A 23,496-nucleotide genomic window follows, 5' to 3' on the forward strand; every position below is an offset into this window, starting at 1 on the left:
CATGAAAAGGCTCAAAGCCTCTTTGACTGATGGTCTCTCTCCATCACTGTGAATCTCCTCCAGGTGATGTTTGCCATGCGTGAGCTGTCGGGTCCCCTGTCTCTCCTGATAGAGATGGTGACCTACGCTTCGTACTGTAACGAGCCCTTCTCCCTCGGCGTGCTGCAGTTGCTCAAGGTAAAAAAAAAAAAGCTTCCTAAACCTCAGCGAGCTGTCAGAGCTCACAGACTTGAACCAATGACGATGATGATCTGTGTTTCTTCGTGTCTCATAGACCCAGCTGGAGTCGGCTCCACCTCACGAGCTGAAGAACATTTTTCAGATGCTGCAGGAGCTGCTGGTGAGTGATGATCAGTCACCTCTGTGACCCTCCACCTGTTGATCCTCATCCAATCAGATCACTGTTATGATCCGCTTTGCTAAAATCATTTAAATCCTTCACATCAGGTAATGGAGGATCCTCTGCAGTCCCAGAGACTCAAGTATGCTTTTGAGTCAGAGAAAGGCCTTTTAGGTATGTGTTTATACAGTTTCTATTCATCTACAGTGGAATGTTTTTCTTATTAGCGTTGTTGGTAGACTGCCATGCCTCTTGGCAACATCAGCACTTTCTGTGTGTGTGGAACGGATTATTGAATGTATAACTGACTGTTTTTTTCTTCTCAGCTTTGATGCACCAGAGCAACAACGTGGACAGCAGACGCTGCTACCAGTGTGTGAAGTTCCTGGTCACATTGGCCCAGAAGTGAGTTCATCTCAGGGTCAGAAGCTCGAGTTGTCCAGGAGTAGTGATTCTTTTAGAGACGCGTCATTTCAGGTGACACTTTGATGATCTGTGCAGACACCTGGGTCACATGACCTGAGCCGCCTTTCATTTTTCTCACCAGGTGCGCTCCAGCCAAGGATTACTTCAAGGACTTGTCTGGTCACTGGAGCTGGGCAGTGCAGTGGCTGCAAAAAAAGGCAAGCTCCTAAAACACCGTGTGGAATATATGTTTAGTTTTCGGCCATTTTCAAGCCTTTTTGACTGTTTCAGCTATACGTACATACTGCTTCACTTGCCTGCGTGCTCACTGTGTTTCTGCATCACGCTCCCTCTCCCCTCAGATGACAGAGCATTACTGGACCCCACAGAGCAACGTCTCCAATGAAACTTCCACCAATAAAACCTTCCAGCGCACCATCTCTGCACAGGTACGCACACGTTGACTGAGGTCACTCATGGAGACATTGCAGAGGCTTACATTCATTTCCTGTCGACTTTCTAACCAAAACCACTACTTCCTGAACCTTGACCTCACCGTGACCTTAACCACTGACCTGAAAATCAACCCTACACAAACACACACGCTGTAACTTGATGCTTCTTGTCCTCTTCTGCTCTCATCTCACTCACTTCGGTCTGACTGCGTATCAAACTCTGCAGGACACCTTGGCCTACGCCACGGCGTTGTTAAACGAGAAGGAGCAGTCCGGCAGCAGCAACGGCTCCGACGGCAGCCCGGCGAACGAAAACGCCGACCGCAGCCTCCGACAGGTAGCCCTCAGCTCCAGCCACCCGAGCTGCTCGGCGCAGTGAGCCTCTTACGTGACTCATCGCGTTACAGCTCAGTTCACAAAGCCAAGAAGAGAAGAATGGAACAAAAATGGAACATCGCACAGGCTTCTGTCAAAAGCTGTAAAGGCAGTTTGGTACCTCCCACGGCTGTTATTAGCGGTGGATTTGAGCGGTTCCATTCTTCTCTGACTCCTGCTGCTCCTGACAGGATGCCCACACAGCACAGGAGTGTCACACTTGTTCTGGCACATCTATGAATACTCAGATACATTCAGAAGTGTTCTATGGAGATTAGCATCCCACTGTCAGCGCTCAGCACATTGAAATTTCACCATTTGTTCCCTTTCAACACAGAAACACCTCATTTCTTTGTTCTCGTATTAACCGCACGCCTTGTCCCTCTCCCAGGGCTCGGAGTCTCCCATGATGCTCGGCGATTCGAAGAGCGATCTGGAAGACGTGGACCCCTAGCTCCTCTAACGAGCAGGATCCCTCCGCAGGAGAGGCGGCGCAGCTCCGGGCAGCCAATCGAAAGGGCTGCACTTTGCCTCTGATTGGTCAGGACATTTAGGACTCCACACCAAGCCAATCAGAACACTTACTCTCTTGGTCGCTACGGCAACAAAGGAGCTATGAATAAATCATAAATTACTTCCTTTCAGAGCAGCCGAGGCGATGATGGAGATGCATTATCATTAAGGGCAGCAGAGTTGATTACAGTGGAAAGTGCAGAAACCTTCCACGGTCACGGATGACTTCAGTTTATCCTTTTATTCATTCATTCACTCAGAATGACAGCAAGGATGGAGGATGGGTTTGGGTTGTGTTTTAACAATTTTCTGCTCATATTTGCCAATGTATCTACATAGACATATTCATATTGTAAAGATTTGTTCCATAGATGTAATTTCCAGTGTAAGATAATATTTTAAAGTCTCCTGCGCTCTCCACAGCCATGCCAACTGCAAGGGGTCACGTTAGCCGGTCTAGAGGAACTTAGAAACACACGTGCGCACTTGTACAGGAACACCTCCGCACACAAGCACTCGGGAGGGGGTGGGGATGAGTATGCACTTTATAGTCCGGCCCGGTCTGTGGTGGCAGCACTGGTCAGTTCCTCGCGATCGTGCCCTCCTCCTCTTTTGCTTTTAACAACTTGGATCTTCAGTGCCACTCACGCAGACGCGTGGAAGCCCCGATAGCAAGCCACTCTGCCTGCAGCTCGACCTTTGACCCCGGCGGCCGCAGCGCAGCCGTGGGGACGCAGCGCTCCCTCTGCTCCTCCTCCTCGCTGTCGGGCAGCCTCGTGTGCTGGATTTTATCCTTTTCATCGCGCTCTTTTATTTTCTTTGCCATTTGACTCTGGATGGATTGACTATTGGAGAGGATGTTTAGGGACTAAAGCCTTATGCAAGAAAAGCTGATCTGGAAGCGCACGGATCAGCCGCGGTGGGCCATCAGTGCCGACTGAGGGGGAGCTCAGGAGCATGTTTTATTTTTAGGTGCCAAGGTTACACACACACACAGAATAATACACTATGGTAGAACTTGTGAAAAACATGCAAATGTGTGTCACTCATTCACTTGGCTCACAGACACAAAGAACAAGTCCTCCTCGCCTCACTGTTACCTCTGCTTTATCAGGTTCTTTTTTTTTTTGTCAGTGGACTTTTTTTCTTTTCCGCTTTGCCTTTTGCTTTTGTCGACCTTTGGAAACACACACACAGAGGAGCGAAACCCAAATGTAGCTCTAGTTTCATACAAGAACAGCCTCCATCCGTCGTCCCTGTCATCATCGGGAGACTTGAAGTGCCTTAACCTCCCGATTTCTCTCCCCCCCCCCCGCCACCTGTCCCACTTCTGACACTGTATCACTGCACCTCCTAGGAGGTGCGTTCACGTCTGACACCAATCCAACGTCTCCTGTGGTCAAGTAGTCTCGCTGTAGGAGTGTAACAGGGCTTCTTCATCCCCATTAGACCCAAAATAATACAGGGAAACTGTCCTCTGTGTGTTGTGACAAAGGATTGTAGGAATGTAAGTGTTCGTTGTTGACTCTGTGTATGGGGGAGGGGCGGGGGGGTGTAAGTTTTACCCTAATAAAACAGGGTTTAGGTAACAGGACAGGGTTTCGATGACGGTAAAATGCTGCTTCTTTTCACTCTGCGCTCCAGCAGAGACACTTTGTAGATACTGATGTTTGCTCGTTCGTTTTAAAGGAAGCCACACGTTCACTCAGATGTTCTGAAGACATGAGCCTAAGCTAGTTTAGCTCTCAGCTTTAACAGGTTAATGTTTACAGCGTGAAGACCCACGAAGCAATCATGCAAAACGGTTTTCCTTTGGGAGTCGTCATGTGATCAATCCACTGAGGCTCCTGCGCGTCCTCGAAGCCTGAAAAGAGGGAAGACGCTGTTTTAGCCCCTCCATCTCCCCCCAGCCCATTTTCCTCTCTATCTCACTTGATGTGAATGTCACGTCGTGCTCTCCGGCACGTTTGCATGTGTGGCAGTAAGTGGTGGTGAAGTTTGTCTTTTCCGTGTGACAGAGGAAAAAAGAATAGCCCCCCCCCCACCCCCCAACATGTTGTTTGCTGTGTAATTTGGTCATGAGCACTTACTGTCACAAACATACGCCCCTTCTCTGTGGCTGGTTTTGTGCTGTCTGATGGAGCTGCATGCAGTCTGTGCCAAGCGACACATGGCCAGGGCAACATGAGTCGCATTCAGCCAAGAGCCTCTCTTCGGTTTGTCCCACCGCTACATCACCACAACTACTTAAAAAGAAAAAAAAAAGGAAAAAAAAAAACCTCAAAACAATCTTTTGTTTTAATCCCAGGTTGCAGGGAGGGATGGGGAAGTGCGTGGGAAGGGATTGGCATCTGTATGGGTTTTTACTGTCATTCAATTTTGAAAATTCACTTCTGCCATCGCAGGATTCTGTAATGCATGTTAAAACTCAGTTTTAATTTGTACATCAGAGTTTGATTAAGGGGAAATTTGATATAAAATAAACTGGAATGCACAACCTTTTGTAAACATTGTTTTTCTGTATGTTTACAGCTTCTCAAATTCTTCACCGCTTTATTCCAGGACAGGAACAAAATGCTGCACCTTCATTTTTCATTTTGACCTTTTTTAAATGTTTATTTTATATTTATGCAGTATTTTTCTTAACGACTCATCTGATTTAATCCAACAGAAGATAAAAGACTTTTATACTGAAGGTTTTTTTTTGACACAGGAGCACAGGTGTGACTTGTGTAAATGATGGCCGGATTCCATTTAGCTGCTTCAGCTTCACAGTCCTGGTATTGTGCATGCTGCCTCACTGTCACACCGTCATTGGTCACTCCAGTAGAATGAAGCCATCATTAATCTTAGCAGTAACACCTGTGCTTCCGCTGCAAGTCAAAATGTCTGCCATGAGACAGGCTTGTTGGACTGAGAACCGGTCACTCTACTCATGTATTCACGCTTTACTCCAGCCTCATATCACAGCTTATGCTCTTGCTGAGAATAATCAATTCACTGATAAGACATCTGTCATCATGCTTAAGCAGTGGTGATATCAGATTTCCTGTCGCAATCAAACTTGAGTCCACTCATCAATGCACCACAGCTGGCAGCGGTGGACGGACGTCCCCGTGGTGCTCTCTGTGTTCAAGTCCAATACGATGAAATCCAATGAGTGGGCTTGGTTTTAATGACACTCTTCAAATTCACTTTGTTTGGCTTCAGCTGTGGAATCCTAAAAGCTCCTTTGGCATGAAAGCAGCTCAGTGTCGCAGACTTAACACAGGAGACAGCGAGCAGAAGGTAACTGGTTTATCAATCAGGCTGATTATCGCTGGTTCTTCACCTACAGGCCGAGCTGGAAACACACTCAGGTCTTAACTGATAAAATTAATGATGGCTGGGTTCCATTTAGCTGCTTCAGTTTCAGGGTCCTGGTGTCCTGCATGCTGGTTCACTCTGGGTCACATTAACTTCTCATCGTTCACTTGAATTTATGCGTTTGTAAAGAACTTATTCGTTATTTAAAAAACACATCATATGTTCATGAAAGCTCTGTTTATTGTCATTGTTTTGTAAAAGATAGAAAAATATTTGGTTACATTTTACAAACTATATGGTTTTAAAAGACAGTACTGGACGATGCAACATATGTAAGTCTGAAGCATTAATACGATATCTGTGCTGGAGCGTGTTTTGACCTACAACTAAAACACAGACGGCTTTACAGAAGTGCACACAGCTACCGACACCAGACGGCAACATTAAAGATATCTTAACGAGAGGAATATCAAGGTGTTGAACATCCAAGTGGCGTGGGAGCGGATCAGTGAGGAGCTGTGGAGGGCTGCGGTGCTGGGCGGACACGACAGCAGACGGCGACGGCTGCCGCCCCGTCAGCTCCCGTTGGACTGCGGACGCGACAGCTGTTGCCCTTAGCAAGCGGCCCCAGGACAGCAGAGCCCTGAGAGACGGCGCTACAGTCTGTCAGAGTCCAGCCAGAGGGACAGGACACCTCCACCTGCAACAGAACAGCAGCGATGTGAAGGCCGAACCTGAATCCTGGAATACAACATCTGCCCTCCGCCCTGTCTTACAGGTAAATCACAGGATACTACAGGCGGCGGAGTGTCTCTACGATCCTCTGCTGCTCTGCGGCTACACGTTCCTACTTGTCACTTTGATCATGAACGTGAAACTACTCTTTAGACTATATGAGCTGTAGTATAGTATAGAATTGAGTATTTATAATACAACCCCAGTTCCAAAAAGGTTGGGTCCCTGTGCAAAACTAAATAAAGGACATTACTACGGGGACTGTTGATGGTAAACACAGTTTGTTTGCAGATGATTTAATTCTATTTTTACTTTTTTTTTGCACAGCTTCCCAACAGATAATAGGCAAAAATTACGGGGCACAATTGCCAAACAGTCTGCCTCTTCAGCACCACGGACAGCGTCATGGATTCATCACGACACAGTTAGACTACTGATATTTCAGAGGCGACGTCGCAGCTGTAGTTAGGAGGATAAACGGTCAATGAGTCCAGCAGACAGACTAACTTATTCAGCTAAACAAGCCCTCTGCCCCTTTGTAGTACGAGGAAGTGGAGAGGGGGGATGGTCGGTTAACAAGGGGGATGCATTTTGGTGGATGGTGCCACCACCCTCAAATCACCCACTGGGTAAAGGCCTGAAGGAAAGCTCCGAGACCTTTCTACCTACTTAAAACGTTTACCTGATCTTCATCAGCTGACATGTTTTCCAGCAGGTGGCACTCCAGAGATGGAGCGTGGCAGCACACGGCTTGTGACGTCACCCCTTCTTTCACAACGCAACGCTTGCGATCGCCGTGATGCGGACGAGGGTCAGACAAGACCTCAGCAGGGGACCAAGACGTGCATCCTGGAGAGAGACGAGCTACATGCTGAGACGAGCTCAAACACCAGAAAACTCGACCGTGAAGTCGATGAGTGTGGACTGAAACGTAGAGTTATTGTTGAAGTCTAACAGCCTTTGACATCCAGCTCTTTGCACTGCACACATAGCTGGCATTTATGCTGGCATGGAGTACATTTCCCTTTCACAGAGATTGCCATGGTAACTAGCATAATTGACCAAGATGCTGTCAATGCAGCTTCCTGCAAACCGTGTGTTCAGTTTTAAAGGATGGCTTACATAAAGCACAGCCTTTGAATCACTGACTTTAATCAGTTAAAGAGAATTAGCCGAGAATTAGATGAGACGATTGACGCCACTCTCACATCTCTCCATTCGACAGAGACAGATAGCTTAGCTTAGCATAAAGCTCCCAAATTAATCAATTAGTTGAAGCGTAAAAACACCACATTTTCCCTTGTTTTATGTCATTATGCTAAGCTAAGCGACTGATCGAAAATTGCTAGTATGGGAGGCAGAAGACTAATTATTTTTCTCTTTGCTGAAGGAATGTAGTCTGAATTCTTTTCATGATTCTCTTGCAAAGTTTACTGTAAGAAAAAAAGATGGAATAATTGGATCGAAATAGCTCTGACATGAATATGCCTTGCGACGTTGCCATGGATCATGAAGGTGCTTTCTGCTGTATGTATGTAAAATTAAATAGAGATAGAGATACAAAACATGTTTAGCATCATACAGATAGAATATAATGCATCATTAGCATCATATATGTGATTAAATTCATGAAGATTCATTTGTTCATTAATATTCTACCCTTCAAATCAGGTTTGAGTTGTACTTTAAAAAAAAAAAAAAAGTATTAATAACTGGATGAGGGTCTTGTTTAAAAAGTCAAACATAAGACACCCTCCCTCAGTAAGCTCAATAATTTTCATACAGTCCCTGAGCAGCTGCTGGTTGTAACATCATATTCAATGGAGAGACTGATGCAAAATAACGTTTCGAACTCCACACACCAGAACAGTGACACCTGCTGGACAGGTGTGCTCGTATAAGGCTACAGCAGACTGTACCTGTGACTTACCGGTCAGGTGGTGCTGCGGGCCGACGCACTCGGCATCTTTTCCGGGCTCGGGACTAGCGTGGACCTGACACTGCAGACCAGCTATCACACAGCAACGCGCCACAGCATACACACCTTTACCCCCCGGACTGTTGTAGGCAACACACTCCACCTGCCCGCTGTTCACCTGTAAACACAGAGTTCAGGTGCTTTAAAAAATAGATCCTAGAAGTGATTGTTTAGCACGGAGACTCCGTTTGAACTCACAGTGATGGTTTCTCTCGCGTGGACACCCTCAGGAGAGTAGCTGCTGCAGCTCATCATCTCCTCTCCCAGGCGACAGCGACTGACGACCCCGTCAGGACTCGTGACCCCTGACCTCTCTGACCACACGGACCGACACAGCAGCTCCCGATCTGCACACCCACACAGACACACAGTGTTAACTTCCACACAGATGCTGTTTGTGTGTGCGTGAGAGTGAGTCACTAACTTGTGCCGTTGGCGGGAGGCATGGCTGCCACCAGGTTTGGAGTTATGAGGCGATGTGAGTCAGACAGGGAGAGGAGGTTGATTGTGTTGCTGATGGAATAATGCAGCATCGTCTGGAGCACCTGCACCGACGACACGTTCTGATTGGACGACAGGATCACTGCTGCTACACCTGCACATGTACAAACCAAGAAAAGCCCTTCAACTGCAGCTACACACAGATTGCTTTGTTGTTAGTTGCTTGTGTTTCGTCTTCATTTTTGATGTGTGTGTGTGTGTGCATACCTGCAGCATGTGCAGCAGCCTGGGAGGTTCCACTGCACGAGGTAAAACAGGTGTTGCAGTCGCTACTGGCACTAACGATGTCATCACCAGGTGCAAACAGGTCAACACAGCGACCAAAGTTGGTGCCACCGGCTCCCTGCGACATGAGCTGGTCCGCCGAGTTCACTGCCCCCACCGTGATGACCTGCACACACAAAAGTTCAGGTAAGGGTTGTGTGTGTGTGTGTGAATGTGTGCGTGGGGCTGTTTTAGATAGAGTGTTATGTAACCTCAGGCTCTGAAGCAGGTGAGTAGAGGCAGGCGTCGTCTCTGTAGTTCCCCGCAGCAGCGATGACCACGGCTCCGTTCGCCACCATGTCCCGACAGGCTGCGTTTAATGACCGACTGAAACCACCGACAAAAGGCAGCAAAACCACCACAGCATCCACTGGACGGGCCATTAACGTTGCTCGGATGTACTCCATACCTGAATAGCACAGGAGAAGGAGGTTCAGAAAAGAAAACACGCTTAGATTCAAGATAAGTGTGACCCAGTTTCTGCAGAAGTAGTCGCCCTCCTCCACATAATAGCTGCATGCAACAGCAGCTCCATTTCCACACCTGCTTTTCAGGTACAATCACTACTGTAAATTGGCTTAGAGGGACCTAACAGACTGTAAAACAATGCAAAGAGCTGCTGGGCTTATTGGAGGTATCTCCTGTGGACAGTGTCGGGTGGCATTGGTCATAACACATAGTCTCCTCTCCATCGGGCAACAGCTCTGATGGAGTCCTACCTGCCAGAGCTCCTGACACGGTCCCTTTCCCCTGACAGTTGAGCACACGGACCAGGTTAACACCGGCTCCTCGAGCAACACCAGAGTCCGACCCACTCACCACCCCCGCCATGTGCGTGCCATGACTGTCGCACTGACTGGCCTGGAGAGGACAGACGGCCGGACGTGCAAATGAAACGGATACACAGGCGTGAAAGCTTTGCTACTGAGCTGCACGGACAAATGTGCAGGTGTTAAATTTGGGTGTGTGTTACCTGTCTATGAACTCTGACTCCGTCCTCTTCAGGGATGTTGTTGAAGTCTGTGATGAACACTCGTCCTTCAACCTCTCTGTGAGAACTCTGAACGCTGCCATCCATCAGATACACCTCCGCCTTCCCTCCGTCATCTGCAGGGCACAGAGGGTGTGTGGATTTGAAGTGGAATTACTACTTACTTCAGGTGTGTGTGTGTGTGTGTGTGTGTGTGTGTGTGTGTGTGTGTGAGAGAGAGAGAGAGAGAGAGAGAGAGGGAGAGAGATGGTCACAGAGAAGACTCACTGGGTGGCCTGTATGTTCCGTTTTCAGAGGTGCCACCATGAGGCTGCAGTAGCCTCTGGAGGTTCCAGGGGGCGCTCTGAGCGAAGATGGACGAGTCTTCCTCTATGTAGTGGACATGAGGGAGCGTCACCGCCTGGCAAGAACACGAGCAACTTTTATTGTGAGCTTTTAGAAAAAAAAAAAAAAAGTCTGCACAGGAAGTCAGTGAGGGTGAAACTGTTCATCCAACTCTGAAGCCCCTTTGAATTTGTCATGATTTATTTTTGGATTTGAGTCACTGTGAATTGATATCTGTGATGTGACTCTGGGTTGGTTTATCTGTCCAGCAGGTCTTCCTCTGTTGTGGATGAAGATGCCTCCTCTTCTACCCCCTTATTTAAAGGTGCGCTGGGTCCCTTCTACTCTCTCAGTGATGCTCAGAACTTAGCCTCTGTAAAGCAGTTTGCTGTTGAAATAAAGCCATCTGTTTGCAGAGGCAATGCAATTATTTACTTTGCAATTTACATTTTTCCTTAATTAAGACGGATTTGTTTATTTTTCATTGAGGTTGAAGATTGCTGGTTGTCTATCAGTGTCACATACGCCTCATTACATCCACCGTGAATCAAAGAGGTAAAACAATAAAACATGAAAACTTCCACTAATGTTTAGATAAGTTAATAGACTGAATCTGATTGGTCGATTAGAATTCTAGTTGGTGTCCTCACACTGACAAATTAAAACTAACCCACACCTTTATTCACCACCTCAGGTTTTACTGATGAGCACAGCAGCATGCTGACAGGTGAAGCAGTTACCAGGTGAAGGACGTCGCCGCTCATCTTGACCAGGAAGCCGTGCACAGCTCCCGAGTACGTCTGCAGGACCTCCAGCAGGTGGCCTCTCCTGGCCGCTTTGGCTCTCAGTCTCCTGATGGTCCTCTGCACGTGAGACTCGTGCGCTCCCGGACGCAGGATGACCAGGTACTGACCGGGCACGCGCCAGGCTGCCTGGAGCACAGCACAGGGGACAGACTGGAGGCGTGCAGGTGATGTGTCTCAGCGCACGCGCAGGTGAAATGAGGCGTGCTTGCAAAAGGATTTTAAAATCAAGGTACTCAAACTCAACAGGCGGGGGACAGTACATTTCCTCAAGTAACTCCATTTTAAGGTACTTGTATTGTAATTCCTTTATGTGTTACTTTGTACTTCTACTCCGCCATATTTCAGAGGGAAATATTGTACTTTTTACTCCATTACTTTTATTTTTCACTTTTAGTTTCTAGTTTCAGATTCATATTCAAAATATTATCAACAAACAAAATCTGTTTTTTGTTTTTTTTTAATCTTAAGATGCACAGCAGTACATAAATTAATTAAAAAAAAAAAAAAAAAAGTAATGCGTGCATTAATCTATCAATAATTATGATGCAGTCATGCAGTATTCTGCAATGGGCCATCCTGCATAATGAGTACTTTTCCTTTTGGCAATTTAAGTATATTTTGATGGTAATACTTTTGTTCTCTTAAGTACAATTTTGAACGCAGGAAACAGTATTTTGTACTTTTCCTTGAGAACCTGATCCGAGTACTTCCTGCACCTCTGCCGCTGACACAATCATTATTACCTTGTTGCACCTGAAGAGCTCGGCGGCGGGCTCGGCTCCGGTTTCAGGTGGAGTCCCGTCCTCGATGATCAGATCCAGGATCATCTCGTCGTCCTCGTGGTGGTCCTGCGCGCTCACGGTCAAAGATGCGCACAAACACAGCGCCCAGCCAATCCAGCCCGAGGTGCGACGCATTCTTCAGACCTCTTGGACGGTTTCCAGTAAAATGATCTGATGAACTATCAAATCACACTGATGAGTTTTTATCTCAGTCTGACTTCTTCCAGATGTTTTGGCGTCTCCGACAGCCGCGCGTCCTGCGTGCCTGACAGTCAGATCACGCCTCCAACCATCTATTCTGATTTTAGGGGGGGAAAAAATCCAACAATTGATTCTTATAATTCAAGGCGGGGACTGCTGACGTCTCCGGGGCTCACGCCACCGCTTTTGTATCGAATGATTCTCCTCCGTTAAAAACACCTCTTACTGTGGAGGAGTCATGTTTCACGCTCCCCCCGAAGCACCCTGTGATTATTGCATGTCAATCTGAGAGGACGCTTCCTCTCAGTTCAAGTTTATGTGTTGATGCTGTTTTCCAAATGTGCGCCTAGTGTGAACAGTGTTAGGCTGTCTGATTGTGTGCAGGGACGGTGACCACTGTGAGCTGCTGGCAGTTTATTTTGGATTGTTTTTAATTAGATTTGGCCACTTCTGTTTAAAGATGCGCGCAGAGGTGCAGAGCGCGCCTGCAAAGCTCCTCTTCTGTCTTTCTGTGTCAGTTCAGCTCTCTTCAAACAATGATCTGTGCGGTTCATGCAGCACAGATGATAAACTGGAACAAAACAAGCAGTTATTAAGACATATGGGGCACTTAAAGGGGCACTTCACCGATTTTGAAGCTCAGTTTTCTCATCATGAAAACGGTTACATAACGTCCTCTGTGGCTCTTCAGAAGCTTTGTCAAAAACCCTGATGATGTCTGAGCTCTCACACCGAAAGCATACATGTGATATTGAACAGAGCGTGGACAGTATTTTAGTTTTTGACTGCAGAAAATGACAGAAAATTTGTGCATCTCTGAATTCCCAGTGTTAGCGTGGAAGGAATTATCAGAGAGGAATATTACTCAGTTAAAATATCAATATAGTGATTGTTTAGAGTCTGATGCATCAGCTGCTGCGTATAAAAGAAGTGATGTTTTTGTCCATTTTGGGGCAGCAGAAACAAGCCAGCCTATGATCACCTTATAAAGTTTTATGATACATGTGTTAGCAACCTGTTGCTGTTTACACATCCAGCGGGTACGGATCAACATTAGCATTCGTTTGCCGTGTTTCCATCCAGCTGACAAATAGAATCTAACGTTCATTCTCTTTTAGCTCTTTTTGACCATCTCCTGGCTCTTTAGCTGCTCGAGGCTCCTTCATGTTCACAAGCTCGTCGCTGACTTTGTCTGTCCGCTGTTTGGTGCTGAGCAGGGAGTGTACATTAGGTTGTTCTCACTGAAATCAGCTGCAGAAGGCATCATGAGAGCGAGCTGTGACGCTACAAAGCTTCGTTTGCAGATTTGTTTGATATTTCTCTGTTGTTTCATCACCATGAGTTGACACTGTCATTGGATACACTGTTAATATATTATATATAAATTATAGCCACTGTAAAGAGAAACTAACAGGAGATTACAAATTTCTAACTACATCACAACAGGTGCTGTTAAAGGTACCCTGTGGACTTTTTGACCACTAGGGGCACCATGGAGCACTGCTTTTATAAACAGATGTCTTATAAAACATGGACGTAGTCTCCATGACGTCACCCACAGGTCTCTGAAGAGCCATTGTGAAGCTCAGAGACAGTTACCCCAGCCGCCGCCATGTTGGCAGCACCTTACTCCAAAAATGGGCAAAGAGGTGGAGCATGGGTGGAGCTGAGATAGGCCAAATGAAGCCTGGCTGCTGAAAACTGTCACTCTAAGCGCTTATGCTCATAATAATGCATAACTTTACGCCTTAATATGACTTAAACAAGTGACTTATATAAAAATATAAAAACTGCACCGCTGGCGTAGTTTTTAATGTGTTTTGGACCAGGCTGTAATTCAGCTGTGAAATTGGGCATTTTAATACAGGAGTCTATGAGCATAGACTTACTTATGAAGGCAGCCTCAAGTGGCCATTTGAGGAACTGCAGTGTTGGGCACTTCAGCATGCCTTCATTAATACACCCCTGAAGTTGCTGCTTGGTGTGTGTTTCATTTTTACTGAGCGTGCACATGAAGACAGACACGTGCAATATGTTACACCTTCCTGCCACCAATTTCATGCTACTCTCAAACAGCTGGCAGCAGCAATGCACCAACAAGGAGAAATGCAGCTTTGCAAATGTTTCATGAGGTAGAAATTAAACACATTTGTTAGGACTCAAGGACACATGTACCTGAGTCTGAATGCATATACAGCTAGTTTATATACAAGCAAGTCATCATGGTGCCTTCAAGTTTAACAGAGTGGGCTTTTCAAAGCAGGGAGGGTGCGATGAAAGACACCACTGAGCTGCATTATGAGAACTGTAGACTGTAGGATCCAGTTCCTCCTCACTTGAAGAGATTAAGTTGCTGGAGTCCATCTTTAATCACATTATGGGGCCAAAAATGTCTTGTAGGTCGATGCAGTTTCATTCACTGGCCCCCAGGTGTACTGAACACACACACACACACACTCACACACACACACACACTCTCTCTCTCTCTCTTTTTGTCTCATATGGTAAATAGTGCCATCTTCTGGAAGTAACATGCAGCACACCTTCAACTTTATTGACTTAACACTGATACAAAGTGAAGTACGCACAACTGTTGATCCGTAATGAGTCACTTCCCATAAGAAAATACACATTCGAACAGCATCGTGTGTGTGAGTGATGCTATCATTTAGCAAAAGACCAGAGAGATTGGAGGATCTCTCTGCTGTCCTGAGTGTTTTGATTGGAGCGGTGAGGAGTCCCCTGATGATGGCGTCCCTCCCTCAGACCAGGTGCAGCGTGGGACAGCTGTGACACTGGCTCTTCTGGGCTTCGGGAAGAAGTCTGCTGCTACTCCACTTTTGGCCACAGAACCCTGGCAGAGCCTCAGCATGCCTAAAATGAAATCAAAAGAGGGGGAGGAGAGGGAGAGACAGAAATAGAAGTCTAGTTCTAGCATTTTTGTCCTCATTTTCTTACTTTTTTTAATCCGGGGGAGGGTTTTTGCTGAGCGTGCGTGTCTTTATCGGGCTGCTGAACATTCATGCAATGACAAATACTCACATGCAGGAGCTGCGCAGTACAGCTTCGTTTTTCACCCTCTGGCCACGATACTGAGGCTCAAGTGCTTTAATCAAGGGAACATTAATGGTGCTTGTGAAGGGCGGGGGGAGTGTTACTCGTTCACTGTCTCCAGCCTTATGTTTCCGACTAATCTGCCCTTTTCAGTCACAACCTTCGGGCCACGATCTCTCATTTTTCCTCTATTGCACTTTATACCTCCCTGCTCTGCATAGCTACTCCATCACACCACCATTCATTTTCCTGTAAAGATAATAAAAAGAGTATCTACAGTGTATTAGTGCAGATACTTCCTCACTTCAGACACATTAGACTGCTGCTGTCGCCATTTCACCCACTAGATGATGTGCTTAGCATCCTGAGACACACAGACAGACCACAAGGAATCATTAAGGCCTGAATGAGCACCCACTTGTCTGTGGGCCATTAGGACAGTGTGTGTGTGTGTTTGTGAAAGTGTGTGTGTGTTAGTGTGAGACTACCTTTCCTCCTCTGCACCAGTTGCCGCATGCACTAGATCCTCTAGATTTTTCTCTTGAGTCACAGGAGCCAAAACGACCTACCAAACACACACTCTCCATTACCAAATTCATTTCTGAGTTAGAGCTCATATTATTCTTGGCGTCTTCCTTGGGTATCTACCTTGGGATAGCACTGGCAGAAGCTCCACACAGTCCCAACACACACCATGCTGACTCCCAGGACGCACATTGTGCCATAGATGTGCGGTCGCTCCTGAGTCATGATGAAGAGGCCGACTGCCGCCACACACAGCCCCGCCACTATCAGCCCGTACCGATATGGTTTCCCTTCCGCCATCGCTGCAACCGCTGCTGACTAATGGAGCTCTTATTTGTGTAAACTTAAAACTCAAGCACCTGTGGTACAGCCAGGAAAGATTTGGTGTTGTTATTCTTTCAGGGCTTGAAGGTGAGGGTGGAGAAAGCACAGTTAGGGTTCCACTCTGCTGGTTATTACAGCCTGCAGACAGCCTGCTCACATCAGGTATAAAGTTGCAGGTGTGTGTGTGTGTGTGTGTGTGTGTGTACCTGATAGGTCACCTTGCCTCAAGCTGCTGGCAAAAAGGAGACTTGCAACTGGGCTTCTGAGCGGTACTGAGTTAAGTTTATGTTTGCTTGGTTTAGACATGATTTTAAATAAGTCGACATTTCCCTTCTCCGCCTTCCTCGCTTTTAAATAAACAATCCATTATTCCTAAATGCGACAACGCCCACAGAGAGCGCCGTTCATTAACTCAAGTTTATAGTAACATCACAACATAGCACGAACAGTGGACATTCTGCAAACACGGGATACAACAAGGCTGAAAGGTAAATACCACTGTACTGTTGACATTCTGCTGTCATAGGTTAAGGCACTTTGCACTGGAGGAAGCTGTCAACGCATCATGTACAAAGTTATGACAGGAAAGAGTGCAGATACGAAGAGGAGCTGTGTAGCTGTGAAGTTCTTATCGTGCTTGAAGAGGAGTGCTGCGCAGCCACAGTAGTAGGTCACATAAATTCAAGCGGGCCAATAAAGTATCCTAATTAAACGTCTACAGGAAGCTTCCAGCCAAACTGTTGACATGCATCCCTTGACTTTGCTGTAAAAGTTACATAATGCTGGTCTCAAGAAAGGCCCTTACTTAGAGAGTGAAGCAATCGTAGTGATCATTTCAATTACTTTCACAATCAATCACAGCACACTTTTCTTAGACGCAGAGGCCACACTGGGGCACAGTCTGCGCCACTGTGAAGTCTTTAACCAGCTGCAGTCTCTTCCTGTTTCTTGGCTTGTGCTTGGGTTCAGGGCGGCTGTCTTAAGGCACAGAAGAGGCCGGCGAGTCCATCCGTAGCACCGACTGTTCGTTCGAGGTTCCCGCTGAGAGCCGAACACGTAAGGCACTGACACGAAGTAAAGATGTCCGCCCGAGTGTGAGGTTAAAGCTCCTCTCTGTGCTCCTGGCTCTTCATCACTGTGTCATAGGATGGAGGCGGCTCCATAGTCCAGGGCGGCGGGGTGGATGGGAGGGAGGGCTCGGGCTCCGGTATCCTGCTGACAGAGTCCTCCGACATCTCCCGACGGATTCGGTCCAACCTCCTAAAAAGAGAGAGTAAGAGAGGCCATGAGAAGTGGGCTAAATTCTTTGATTCCTAAACTTCAACTCCTTTCAGTGTCTGCATTTCATGCTTTATCTTACACCTCAACTCCTTTCAGCACTTAGCCTTGAACTCATAGTTAACACTTTTTAGTGTTTACACTTTGACTTACACTTCAACTCTTTCAGTGTTTTTACGCTTCAGATGACAGTAAATCCCTCTCAGAAACCACGCTTTATCTTACACCTCAACTCCTTTCAGCACTTATACTTCAACTCCTTACAGCTGCAGAACTTCAACTGACAATCAACTTCCTTAATTAACCACATTTTATCTTACACCTCAGCTCCTGTCAGCACATACACTTCAACTCCTTTCAGTAACACCACTTCAAGTGACAGTCAACTCCTTTGAGTGACCACACTTTATCCCAGACCTCCAATCCTTTCAGTACTTTCACTTCAACTGACAATCAACTCCTTTTGGCGGTTACACTTAAACTTACACTTCAACTCATTTCGGCAGCATTTAACTCAACTCTTTTCAGTGCTTTGGGTCAGCAGTAGCTCAGTCTGCGGGACCTGGAGGGTGGCCAACTCAAGTCCAGCATGCACAGTTCACCTCCAAGGAACTGCTGATACCCTTAAGCAAGGCACTGAACCCCTAACTGCTTGGAGGCACTATGTGACAGTCCTGTCACTCTAACACCTCTCCCAGCAGCTGGATGTCTGTATTTCCGGTCTATGTGTGTCTAAACCTGGAGTGAAAAAAATGAATTTCCTCCTGACGGATTAATTAAGTATTTCTTCTTTAATTCATTAAAATTCATCTCCTTTCATTCTTCGGTTATTTTATAACACTCTTACTCCTCCTACAGTTCGTGCTCCTTTAGCTGCTGCTTAACTAACTCGCAGAGTTTCCAGTAATGCATTTAAGATCCCAGCAATCACACCGCATTTCCTTCAGGAAATGCACTCAGTTTACATGACTCTGCATTTGATCATTTTATTTCATCATTCTCTAATCCCTCAAACATTTTAACTGCACACACTCTGCGTCTCGCATTTAAAATACAGCTCTGGTTTAGAGGCACTGATCAGTCTGAGTTTCAACGGCGTCTGGAGGTAGAAAAATCCTCGATGATAGAAACTGTGTTCCTGGAACGCCTCTTCCTCGGTGCTGGACAATGAGCAGAACACGTCTTGTTTAAACTCTCAGGCTATCATAGATTACCTCAGAAAATGCCAGGGGAGTCTGTCAGCCACATGCATGTGTGGCTGCTGCTTTCTCCATGACCTACTTCTATAATCAGTCCATAATCAAAAAATCCGTTGCCTTCCAATTCTCAAGTCCAGTGTTTTCAAGTTGCTAATGCACTTCAGAGATCTCGGTCAAAGCGTTCACTATAACTAATAGGGGGTGATGTGCCCCAGAGACCCCGTTCAACAACAGACCTCTACACCTCCTTGTCAGCGCCGCCCTGGATGGTGTGCTCTGGTATTTATCTGTATGTGTGTTTATTCGTGTTGAACAACACAAGGGAGTGAGCCAGAAAAGTTCTTCTTTGTTTAGATAGCAGGATTGTTTTTCTGAGACAGCTGTCCTCTGTGCCAGGGGCTTCCAACCCTGTTTACCAGGAGGGCGTGGCTCTATGAGTGGCAATATCAGTCAGTCTGTCAGAGGGTCAAACCCCTTAGGACCAGATAGAGATATCTCAACAACTATTGGATGGATTAGCATGAGATTTCACACAGACATTAATGGTTGCCAGAGGATGACTCCTCATGACTTTGGTGATCTCCCAACTTTTGTTCTAGCGCCACCATGACGTTGACTTGTGGTTTTGAGTGAGATATCTCGACAACTATTGGATGAATTACCAAGAAATTTGGTATACGTGTTCATGTTTCCCTCAGGATGAGCCTAGGGAGTGAAAAGGGTAGATCCCTTCATTCTTTATATAGCACCACCATCAGGTTTCACTTTGCACAGTACTTTGGTTTATGAGCAAACGTGCAAGACTATATAACGATCGGCCTCGGTTTGACTTTGTTAGGTGCTAATTAGCAGATGTTATCATGCCAACATGCCAGCTGAATATCAGCAGGTTAGCACTGTCACTGTAAGCACATCAGAATTTAGCTAGCATTCAGCTCGAAGCAGCACTGTGGCAACAACCTTGCAAAACAGCTCACAAGACTCTTAGTCTTGTTATCTTGTGAGCCCTTAAATGTTTGTCACATGTTTCGTATGTCTGAATGATTGTTAGAGGTCCGATGAGGTGAAACTAACCAGAATCTCATGAGAGAGCAGCAGAGATTAAAGTGTAACGTAATTAAATAATGTAGAAGAAGAGCGCCTTTTCTTATTTCTTGTATAAGTACCTATCCCTGTGACCCCATAGAGGGGTCCCAGTCCCGTGTTAGAAACCACTGCTGCTATCCCGCATGCATTTTTTTTGGGAAAAATAATAATGCCCCCCCCAAAAGAAAAAAAAAATCTGCATCTGAGGCACTTTGGTGCTGCTTCTACCCTTCAGTCAGGCTTTGTGCATGCTCCTCTGTGCATATGTACCTTTGTATAGACAGGGCCTGCTGCGGGCTGAAGCGTGTGCCTGTGCGGGGGTGCAGGAGGAAGTGTCCGGGCACTGCTACCTGGAGATTCTTCATGGCCATGCAGAGTCCGCTGACCAGCAGGCCCACACCCCCCAAACCCAGGAACAGCCCGACTCCAAACAGCGGGGCTGAGTGCTGGGGCAGGCCCACACACAAGGCCATGACCCCCCCAGCGGTCATCAGCAGCATGCCCAGACAGAGCAGCATGCCCTGGGGGAGCGGCATCTCCGGAGCCCCGGCCTTTCTGGAATTTCCAGCTACTGCTGCACCTCCGCAGCAGCCAGTCTGCAGGGGAGAGAGGAGGGGGCTCAGAGACACAGCATCCACTGTAACTATGTGTGTGTGTGTGTGTGTGTGTGTGTGTGTGTGAGAGAGAGAGAGAGAGAGAGAGAGAGAGAGAGAGAGAGAGAGAGGAAAGAAGCGAGAAGAAGCCAAACAAAACTGACTTCAGGGTTGAACAAAACGAATAGGCAACATGTAAATCATCACTGCGCGTCTGTGCGACTTGTGACAAACATCGATCCTCTCTCTACCTGACAGGAAGTCGCTGTTCAGCAGATGCGTGCACAGAAAGCTTCACCATCTCTTTTCTCCTCTTCATCAACTTTCACTCCGCTCACGATGCCCGTATGGCGTCCACCCGAACCCCGAAGGAACTCCAAGCCCAGTCTCCGCTTCGGTCCGTGTGTCCTGCTCCTCCGCCGCGCCTCTCTCATTCTGTGCGCCTCTGCGTCGCGTTTCCTCCCCGCAGAGGAAGCATATCCGGTTTTTGGAGCGATTACGGCACCGAAAATCTGTAGGAGATGAGTTGATGTCGCATGTGGGCCGGGCACTGTTTAGTTTTCATCTGGCCACAGCAGCAGCGGCGGCGGCGGCGGCGGCAGCAGCGGAGCCGTGCGGTGTGAGGAAGTGTTGTTTTTTTTTTTTTTATGAGGAAGGGTTTTCAGTGACGAGGAATGGAGGGCAGGGCGGTCTGAACCTTGTCACAGCCTCTGTTTGGGCGAGCTGTTTTCACAAGGAGAGAATTATAGTCCCCAGTCATACATCAGCCGATAAATCCCGCAAACAAAAACAGGCTGTTTGTGCGCTGAGGTGGAGCTCTGCTGGGGGTGGAGCGGGATGATCCTCACTGGTGGGGGAACTAAGAGAGGAAGTGACTGGCTTAATATCACTGTATTGATTATGAATACGTTAGTCATCGCAAATCTCTCATGGCCCTTCATTTGGCTGTTCCCGATCTTCCAATTTGTGACAGTAGATGCGTCAAATATTGAAAATGTGGATCTCATCTGTTTTTATTTTGTTGGGCTCTTTAACTTCTCAAACTTGTAAACGTCCCTTTGACTTTGTCCAAACTGATATATTCTGATAGTTTGATGTTTCTCCCCCGTTCCTTGATATTCCGCCCTGCACACTGCAAAACGTTTTCTAACATCATCAAATGGCAAATAATGATAATTTATTGTCAGAAATAATTCTACAAGGACCAAGAACATGTGGTGGAAACAGATCTGAACTGCTTGATCAGGTTTCTTTTGCACCTTTGGACCATAAAACCTACAAGTGTCTGTTATAGCCAGTGAGTATTCATAGATGGCATGAACACAGGCCACGCTCATCATTTTACATCTTCATACCGCTGCATCATTGAGCATGTTATGGGACTGACAATTAAGGAAAATCACAGTTTAAGAATAAACCATCAGTTACAGCATGTCAGCAGATATTACAGTGTGTAAAGTTAAGAATAAATGTGAGGGTTTGAGAATCAAAAGCCGCTCTCTGAGCAACAGTATGCAGAAGATTCTTTAAATTTGGTGGAAAATCTTGATGTGCAGTCTGATCATCTGGGAAATAACATTAGAGAAAACAGTCTCACCATGAGGTCCACTTATTATCTGTTGTGGTGCTTTCAATCATCATACAAGCTTGGCCCGGTGTCATGGAGCTGAGGGACTTCTGGTCCACTTTGGGTTAAAAGCTGAGGTTCAAAGGTCATTATTGATCTTGGAAACTGTCTCACCACAAATGGTGGAAACGGACATGTGAACATCTACAAGTCTGTAGCGACTTGTAGACCATGATTTAAGGTCCAGAAGAGCTGGTACATGGACCTTGTGGGAGATCTTGTTTTCTTCATGACTAAATCCTCAGATCGTGCAGCACATAAGTGTGAGCATGAAGACCTGATATTCATCTGTTGTATATTTCCAATAATCTCTGCTGACATTGTGTCATCAGTCACTGATTTATTAAATAAAGTTGAATACAAGGGAAAAAAATGGTGTAAGGTTCTCCCTTGAGTTGTTCTTACCGAGAGTAAAACACGTCAGTCACTAATACATGCATATTCAGAGGTACAAAAGAAACTGTCCTGAACTACATGATGGACCGTCCTGTGATTCATATCAGCTCTTCTGTTCAGTGGTGTGTGTGTGTGTGTGTGTGTGTGTGTGTGTGCATGCGTGCACAGGTCCATCAAAGCAGCTGAGACCAGTTGTTCTTGTGCTGTCAAAGACCTCCACAGTGTGTTTGTGGTCATCAGTTCAGAGCAGTGTCTTCTTTCAGAGGTCAGGAGGGTTGTTGGACTCTTCAACACAAACGTCAGTATACAGTAACACTCGTCTGAAGACTGACGGTAATATTTTTGACAAACTCCATGTGCAACATGTCAAAAAGTAATAATTAAAGGAACATCTGTGTGTTTTTGCATCTTTTTCATCGCTTACAATGAGTTACATATTTTGATTTTTCTGCATTTTCCAATCCTTTTATTCACTTCATTATGGCATTAAAATATAGTAAATAAAGGTTATTTGAAATGGCCTATAGTCCATTTCTCACCGCTAACTCTCACTGAAAACACCATGTCAGACAAAATAAGTAGACAATGCTTTTTTAAGGAAAAGGAAACTGTCTTTCCAAGCAAAGAAGCTCTTCCTATCACTTTAAAGATGTTGAATGTAACTTAGTGTTATTAATGAAAATCAATGTGCAGAGACCACAGATGTACATATGATAATTAAACATAGTATTTATCTCACCACCTGCATTTCTTTAGTTATTTAAGATTGACAAAGATTTGTTATACATTGTATTTAATTCATTTAATGCAGGAGTCTGAATTGTTTCGGAGATTCTCTCCAATTGGTCCAATCCTGTCTTGGTGGGAATTGCCAAATGTTGTCCACTTGCATTGTCCACCTGTGGACGGTCAGACAAATGGAGGAAGCATATCACCAGTGTAACCGCTAACTGCTGTTTGCTATACTTTCTGCTCTACCTTGCTATAGCTGTAGCTACTAGTTACCATTAGCTAGTTAGCTGGTCAGTCATTACCAGCAGCATGTAGAGCGAGAATATTCGCATGCTAGCTGGTTAGCATGCTATCTTCAGTAGATATCGCTGCAATTCAATACACAGACGTCTTTGACATGATGTAAGAACTGTTGCTCACATTTTTTGATAACAGTAGTTCATTTTTGAACGTTTTAAAACCAAATTTTTTAGATACATGTTACATATTGCACCTTTAAGGTCTCTGCAGGTTGATCTGTGTGCACCAAAATGTGCTCATATCAAAGAAGGATGGAAAAACATGAGGTTTTTTTTTTTTCTTTTCAAAAGCACTGACATGATCCTTTGAAACAGAGGGATCTATGGTTACAGCAGGTCAGGTTGTGATACTTAACGCTGAGGCAGTGTTGCCTCTGAGCTGCAGTGGTCTGGAGAGCAGTGGAAAA

The 23,496-nt window shown here is 46.0% G+C and overlaps 4 protein-coding genes across 6 annotated transcripts in view; 1 reads left to right on the top strand and 3 right to left on the bottom strand.

The window, feature by feature from the left end:
• The window catches only part of usp24 (ubiquitin specific peptidase 24), a 28,767-nt gene extending 24,180 nt beyond the window's left edge, over window positions 1-4,587 (top strand). For all 3 annotated transcript variants that reach the window (XM_076726358.1, XM_076726359.1, XM_076726360.1), the window contains 8 exons: window positions 64-177; window positions 275-340; window positions 448-514; window positions 667-745; window positions 888-963; window positions 1,108-1,194; window positions 1,427-1,537; window positions 1,967-4,587. In XM_076726358.1, the coding sequence (XP_076582473.1) occupies window positions 64-177; window positions 275-340; window positions 448-514; window positions 667-745; window positions 888-963; window positions 1,108-1,194; window positions 1,427-1,537; window positions 1,967-2,029 (663 nt within the window). In that variant the 3' untranslated portion in view covers window positions 2,030-4,587. The remainder of the gene's footprint in view (window positions 1-63; window positions 178-274; window positions 341-447; window positions 515-666; window positions 746-887; window positions 964-1,107; window positions 1,195-1,426; window positions 1,538-1,966) is intronic.
• Window positions 1-23,496, bottom strand: part of rpp21 (ribonuclease P subunit p21) — a 92,744-nt gene that overhangs the window by 39,899 nt on the left and 29,349 nt on the right. The window lies entirely within an intron of this gene.
• Window positions 5,614-12,075, bottom strand: pcsk9 (proprotein convertase subtilisin/kexin type 9). Its single transcript, XM_076727074.1, has 12 exons — window positions 11,737-12,075; window positions 10,928-11,119; window positions 10,131-10,263; window positions 9,846-9,979; window positions 9,592-9,733; window positions 9,085-9,281; window positions 8,816-8,999; window positions 8,532-8,702; window positions 8,306-8,454; window positions 8,060-8,225; window positions 6,812-6,978; window positions 5,614-6,094 (listed from the first exon to the last, which is right to left on the bottom strand). The coding sequence occupies exons 1-12, from the start codon at window positions 11,908-11,910 to the stop codon at window positions 5,900-5,902; spliced, it is 2,004 nt and encodes a 667-aa protein (XP_076583189.1). The 5' UTR covers window positions 11,911-12,075; the 3' UTR covers window positions 5,614-5,899.
• LOC143318634 (uncharacterized) lies at window positions 16,142-20,858 on the bottom strand. The gene is made up of 3 exons (XM_076727076.1): window positions 20,287-20,858; window positions 19,713-20,038; window positions 16,142-17,139 (listed from the first exon to the last, which is right to left on the bottom strand). Exons 2-3 carry the CDS (start codon window positions 19,976-19,978, stop codon window positions 16,980-16,982), a joined length of 426 nt encoding a protein of 141 aa, XP_076583191.1. The 5' UTR covers window positions 19,979-20,038; window positions 20,287-20,858; the 3' UTR covers window positions 16,142-16,979.

This window comes from Chaetodon auriga, chromosome 3 (assembly GCF_051107435.1).
Source record: "Chaetodon auriga isolate fChaAug3 chromosome 3, fChaAug3.hap1, whole genome shotgun sequence".
Taxonomy (NCBI): Eukaryota; Metazoa; Chordata; class Actinopteri; order Chaetodontiformes; family Chaetodontidae; genus Chaetodon; species Chaetodon auriga.

What these genes read in the sequence shown, in the direction of transcription:
- pcsk9 (XM_076727074.1), bottom strand. Translation starts at nt 11,910, where the DNA reads ATGCGTCGCACCTCGGGCTGGATTGGCTGGGCGCTGTGTTTGTGCGCA. An exon ending in GCGGCGACGTCCTTCACCTG is followed by an intron (nt 10,264 to 10,927) that starts GTAACTGCTTCA and finishes TGTTCTTGCCAG; the next exon opens with GCGGTGACGCTCCCTCATGT. An exon ending in CCCGCAGCACCACCTGACCG is followed by an intron (nt 6,979 to 8,059) that starts GTAAGTCACAGG and finishes GTCTCTCTCCAG; the next exon opens with GATGCACGTCTTGGTCCCCT.
- LOC143318634 (XM_076727076.1), bottom strand. Translation starts at nt 19,978, where the DNA reads ATGCCGCTCCCCCAGGGCATGCTGCTCTGTCTGGGCATGCTGCTGATG. An exon ending in CAGGCCCTGTCTATACAAAG is followed by an intron (nt 17,140 to 19,712) that starts GTACATATGCAC and finishes CTCTCTTTTTAG; the next exon opens with GAGGTTGGACCGAATCCGTC.